Source organism: Tursiops truncatus, chromosome X, assembly GCF_011762595.2.
Source record: "Tursiops truncatus isolate mTurTru1 chromosome X, mTurTru1.mat.Y, whole genome shotgun sequence".
Classification (NCBI taxonomy): domain Eukaryota; kingdom Metazoa; phylum Chordata; class Mammalia; order Artiodactyla; family Delphinidae; genus Tursiops; species Tursiops truncatus.
Window position 1 is genome coordinate 33701902 of NC_047055.1, and position 6000 is coordinate 33707901.

Genomic DNA, 6000 nt, shown 5'->3' on the forward strand with positions numbered 1-6000 from the left:
TTACTTTGTTATAAAGCAGAAACTAACACACCATTGTAAAGCAATTATACTCCAATAAAGATGTTAAAAAAAAAACTAATCTAGCCAGTAACTTATAACAAATGTCTTGTGATCTTGTTTTGAGAATAAAGAGATGTAAACTGTTAAAAAAAAAACTGGTGCTGGGAAAACTGGACTGCTACATGTAAAACAGTAAGATTTCCTCATACCATATACAAAAATAAACCAAAATGGGATAAAAATCTAAATGTAAGACCTGAAACCATAAAATTCCTAGGAGAGAACATAGGTAAAACACTCTTTGACATAAATTGTAGCAATGTCTTTTTTGTATCTGTCTCCCAAGGCAAAAGAAATAAAAAGCAAAACTAAGCAAATGGGACCTAATTAAATTTAAAAGCTTTTGCCCAGCAAAGGAAACTATCAACAAAATAAAAAGACAACCTATGAAATGGAGGAAAGTATTTGCAAATGATATGGCCTGCAAGTGGTTAATATCCAAAATATACAAATAGCTCATATAACTTAATATCATAAAAAGGAACAACCCAGTCAAAATTGTACAGAAGATCTGAATAGACATTTTCCCAAAGAAGACATACAGATGACCAACAGGCACATGAAAATATGCTCAATATTGCTAATTATCAGAGAAATTCAAGTCAAACAAAAAATGAGACATCACCTCACACCTGTCAGAATGGCTATCATCAAAAAGTCTACAAATAACAAATGTTAGTGAGGATATAGAGAAAAAGGAACACTTGTACTCTGTTGGTGGGAATATAAATTGCTGTAGACACTATGGAAAACAGTTTGGAGAGTCCTCAAAAAACTACTATATGACCCAGCAATTCCACTCCTGGGTATATATCAGGAAAAAACAAAAACACTAGTTCAAAAAGATACGTGCACCCCAATGTTCATAGCAGCACTATTTATACTCCATCATAAAAAAGAATGAAATTCTGCCATTTGAAGATACATGGATGGACCTAGAGAATATTATGCTTAGTGGTTTGTCAGACAGAGAAAGACAAATACTGTATGGTATCACTTATATGTGGAATCTAAAATAATAATACAAATGAACGTACATGCAAAACAGAAACAGACTCACAGATATGGAATACCAACTTCGTTACCAGTGGGGAGAGGAAAGGGGGGAGAGACAAGACAGGGGTATGGGATTAAGAGATACACACTACTGTGTATAAAATAGAGAAGCAACAGGATATATTCTATAGCACAGGGGATTATAGCCATTATCTTATAATAACTTTTAATGGAGTATAATCTGTAAAAATACTGAGTCACTATGTTGTACACCTGAAACTAATATAATCTTGGAAATCAACTATACTTCAATTAAAAAAAGTACATTGTCATGCAGATCAGTCTTGACATCCCCACCTGACTGACTATAGTCAGGACTCACTTTCTGCAAGACTGTGAGGCAGGTGAAAGTCACTGCCCACCTTTTTTTCTCAGAATTCCTTTGCAATTTTGTATCACTGGACATCTACTCCAATTTCTGGAGTCCTATTTGCTTAAGCACTTGATTTTAGCAGTTATTTATTACTCTGATCCCTTGTAATATAATAGCTTTCTTTCTTTGGGCATTGACCTTTTCTGACGGATCTCTGAAAAAACTCAAACACTTCAAAGGAAAGAATCTACCTCTGGTAGAATGAATGATAAGTTGTGGGGTGGATATTTTTGAGCAGGTGACCTTTCCCATTATCCTTCAAACTGAAACTACCCCTTAGAAGCTTGGCCTTGATTCCCATGCATATTTCCTCCCTGGATGTTGAAAAATTAGGTTAGGATAGAGACACGTGGTACGGAGCAAGGGATTTGATTTTGCCTGCAAATTTCCTGATGATACAGGATATAGTTCTCTGAAAACAGTCCATGAACTGTAATATATCAGTGTAGTTAAAACTGTGGAGCTTCAGAGTCAAGATGAGCCAGGGTTTATATCCCGGCCCTACCACTTTCTGTGTGATTTTTCACAATTAACTTAACCTGTACCTTGGTTGCCTCATCTTGTCTAAAACAGGGATAATAAGAGTAGCTAACTCATATAGTTACTATAATGATCAATGAAATATATGTCTAAAGAGCTTAGCATAGTTCTTGACACTTGATCAAGTTGTTCTTGTCATCACTGTCATTAGCATCACCACCACTGCCACCACCAACATCACCCCCAGGTTCCTACTGTAACAGAATAAAATTTTATAACCTCTTGCTGAAGCTAATACCAGCCATCAGCAAGGGAGGAAAGAGTAAGCCCACCCGCATTCACTGTTTCCTACTCTCACTTTAACCCTAACGTCTCAAAGAGAATGTATGAGAAGACACTCTAACCCTCATGTCTCTGTCCCTGTTTCCACAGGTACCTGTCGGCTTGGCTGGGCATACTACTGTGCTGGAGGTGGCGCAGCTGCAGCCATGTTGATCTGCACCTGGCTCTCTTGCTTTGCTGGAAGACACCCCAAGCCTGTCATGTTGGTGGAGAGCATCATGAGGAACACCAATTCTTATGCCATGGAGCTTGACCACTGCCTCAAACCTTGAGCTTTAGCAGAAGATTGGAGAGGGTGGGAAAGAGGAGGGAAGGGAGCCTTGAAAAGAGGTACTAAGACGAGGCCAGTTCCTACCCACTTGCCAGTAGTGTAACCCAGTGTTTGCATGCTTTTTAACTCCCCAGTCATTCATTTTCGGTTTCCCTTAAACCAGTGGGTCAGTGGCTATTTACAAAATTCATCAAGAACAATAATTCTCAGACTTCCCTGGCGGTCCAGTGGTTAAGACTTCGTGCTTCCAATACAGGGGGCGCGGGTTCGATGCCTGGTCGGGGAACTAAGATCCTACGGTGTGGCCAAAAAAAAGAAAAATAATTCTCTCTAATGTTTACCTAGCTGGTGAGTGCCCACTAGCCCCCAACTCCCAAAGTGCTCCTTCATACAAAATGATAAGAAAGATCCTCAGTTGAGAGGTAACTGCACAGTCAAGCAGCTCTTCAGAGCTCTACAGCTCCTATCACTTACCCCAAAGCTTAAAGTTTGGGTAAAAACACTTGTGCATGAAGGGGCCATGAGATGGACAGGGATGGTTCCTACCATTCCATTCCTTTGGTCATCCCCTGATACTTATTGCCATCTCCAAACATCTACGGAGTGCCACTGCCCCAATTTTTGTGACTTTCTCAGGACTATACCTTGACTCGTCCTCTTTTTTCCTGTTTCTCTTCCTTGCCGGTTGTGAGCAAGCTTATGGGGAGGGTGACTCCCAATGGGGAAAACACTAATCAAGGATGCTTGCATATAGTCTAAGACCCCTTCCTCATAATGCTTTAGAATATTCATAAAAGTTCATTTTGTGTTCTGGCTGGGTGACTGGCATCAAAATAGTGGCAAGTATTCCCTAGTCCCTTATAGATACAGAAATGGTGTTCATCAAATGTTCTGAGCAGAGACTAGCATTTGTTGTGTGCTCAATAAACACAAATTCAGAATGATGATGACAAGGATGTTTCTGCTGGTTCCTTACTGAAATTCCTATTAGAGTTCATTTTTATTGACAAGGAAATCCACAGTGGCCTTTTGTCCCTATAGTCATTCCTAGCATGATACACATTTCTCTACTTGTTTCAAAGACTATTCATCAAGTGCTTTCCCTTCCATCTGGGGTGAATTAGACATAAAAGAACAGAGTCCTGATGTCACCTAAGGCTGATGTATTTTTAGGCTTGGCCTCCATCCCATCTGTGCTCAAGGCTGATGGATGGTATAGAAGAACTTGGTGTCTCTCAGGGACAGAATTTGTCTCCCCCACTCCTCCCTAATTAATTCAGGCTAGCTCTATTGCTCCATAACTATAGCTTTAGGGAGTAGGGAAGGCCTGTGACACAAAAGGCCAGCTCATCTCTTTCTATTCTTAATCACTCCAGAGTGGTTTCGGTACAGCCCGATACAGCCCTACCTGGAAGGAGAGAAATGGCAAAAAATGTTCTCATTAGTTATATGCCATCCCAAGAAGGGTCAGGGTCCATATATCGGCCTTATGCAGGTAAGTGAATTCAAGCATACACTCCATTCATGAGCTCATTCATTCATTTAATCACTCATTCAGGACACACTTTTTGAATATCCTACTGTATGCCACATTCTGTGCTAAGCACTGGGGGGAAAAAAGATACAGTTTCTCACCCTAAAAGTGACAGGGTATTGACAGACATGTAGATAAATATTGCCAAACAGTGTGTTACATGCTACCAAGTGAAGGGCTGGGGGCTAAAGGATCACATAGTTGGCTATTAAACCAACTTGGGGTGAAGGGGTTCATGGGAAAGATTTCTAGAAAAGATGATGCCTAAGATGAGTCTGAGAGATGAATAGGGGGAGTTAGTCAGCAAAGGCTAAGTGTGTACCATACAAGGGAATGTGGAAAGCAGGGCATGGAGACATGAGAAAACACGACCCCATCACAAGAATGATGAACAGAGGTGTGAAAAGGGAGGAGGCAGAAGCTGAAGCTGAAAAGGGAAATACCAATGGGATCTTCTACACTAGGGTAAGGAGTTTGGATTTTATCCTAAAGGAGGGCCATTGAAAGGGAAGTGATGTGAACATATTTGTGTTTTTCAAAGATCAGTTGACTAATGTGAGGAGAATGGAAGAAAATAGGGAGAGACTATAGATATTTCAATAATCTAGGTATAAGAAAATCAAGTCCTGAATTAAGATAGTGACTGTGGAGCTGGAGCAAATGGATGAATTTGAAAGAAGATATTTAGAATATTTTGTTACCTACCAGAATTAAAATATCTTATTAATAATTTTATACTGAGTAAATGTTGAAATGATAATATTTTGGGTATATTGGGTTAAATAGAGCATATTAAAATTTCAAAAAGATATCTAGGAAGTAGATCCCATGGTACTTGATGTCTAATGGATATGGTAGGTGAGGCCAAGTGAAAATTTTGGCATGATCGCTCTGAGATGTGGGCTATCACCGAGATGGGGAATACCGCAGGAATAACAGATAGAAAGGAACTGATGATTGGATTCATGTCAAGTATCATCTTCCCCATGGAACTGGATTAAGTGTTTAAGGTAAAGCAAGTTGAACATATCTCACTGGGAGGAAAGCAATGTAATTAGGTTTGCAGCATCCCCTCTCCCCAAGACAGATGACTAAGAACAGGTAAAACAAAAATGCAACTGGCTCAAACTTCATTTTTATTGTGTAGGCACAATAATGCAACCTTAAATTAGGAGAGCTCAATGTATGGAGAACATGTCAGGTGTTTGAGGAAATGCAGATCAGTCTCTTTCGAAAAGGCAATCGGATCAGGTGTTCTTTCTTCTCAGGGTAGGGAACCTTCTGGAATTCTGCGGGATAGGATTTGTGAAAGTGATGTAAGCGTTTAAGTCAGGGTATTGGCAGGAAAGAGATGGTATACTCAAGGGGTTTTCCTAGCTGAGCTTAATGAAGGGGCTATTTATGGTGGTGTGGGTAAAATTCAGGGCATCTACAGTGATGGTGAGGCATACAGAGGCGATGCATGGCGGGGAGCTGTTATCACCCCAAAGACTGAAGGGACAAGGGGAAGTAACTGTGTTATTGGAACCCAACAAGAACTGTAGCCATGCAAGAAGGGCTGCCTGATAGGAGCTGTGTCTTTAGGTAGCACAGTGTGAACTCTGCCCAAATGTAACACAGCTAGGAGGCAGACAGGAGCACAAAATCTTTATCTCCCTCTCTTCCCGCTCTCTGATCTCCTCCCAATGCTCACCATTAGCCAGACCCAGCCAGATGCCAGCTGGCAAAAAAGGCTGTTGCTACAGTCCCTTGAGGTCAGCCTCCTTTGTCACAGAGCATGGAGCAGAAGGGCAGAGAATGGACCTTGCGGGTGTGAGCGGCAAATGGAAAATAACAGCTCAGTGAGTTTTCTCAGCTCCCGTTGCTACCATTCCCTTACACATT

At 40.6% G+C, this 6000-nt stretch overlaps 1 protein-coding gene across 1 annotated transcript in view; it reads left to right on the forward strand.

Annotated features, from left to right (window-relative positions):
* LHFPL1 (LHFPL tetraspan subfamily member 1) overlaps nt 1–2597 on the forward strand; it is a 43246-nt gene extending 40649 nt beyond the window's left edge. The window contains exon 3 of the mRNA XM_004311544.2: nt 2402–2597. Coding sequence (XP_004311592.1) covers nt 2402–2583 — 182 coding nt within the window. The 3' untranslated portion in view covers nt 2584–2597. The remainder of the gene's footprint in view (nt 1–2401) is intronic.
* Nucleotides 2598–6000: the final 3403 nt, after the last annotated feature.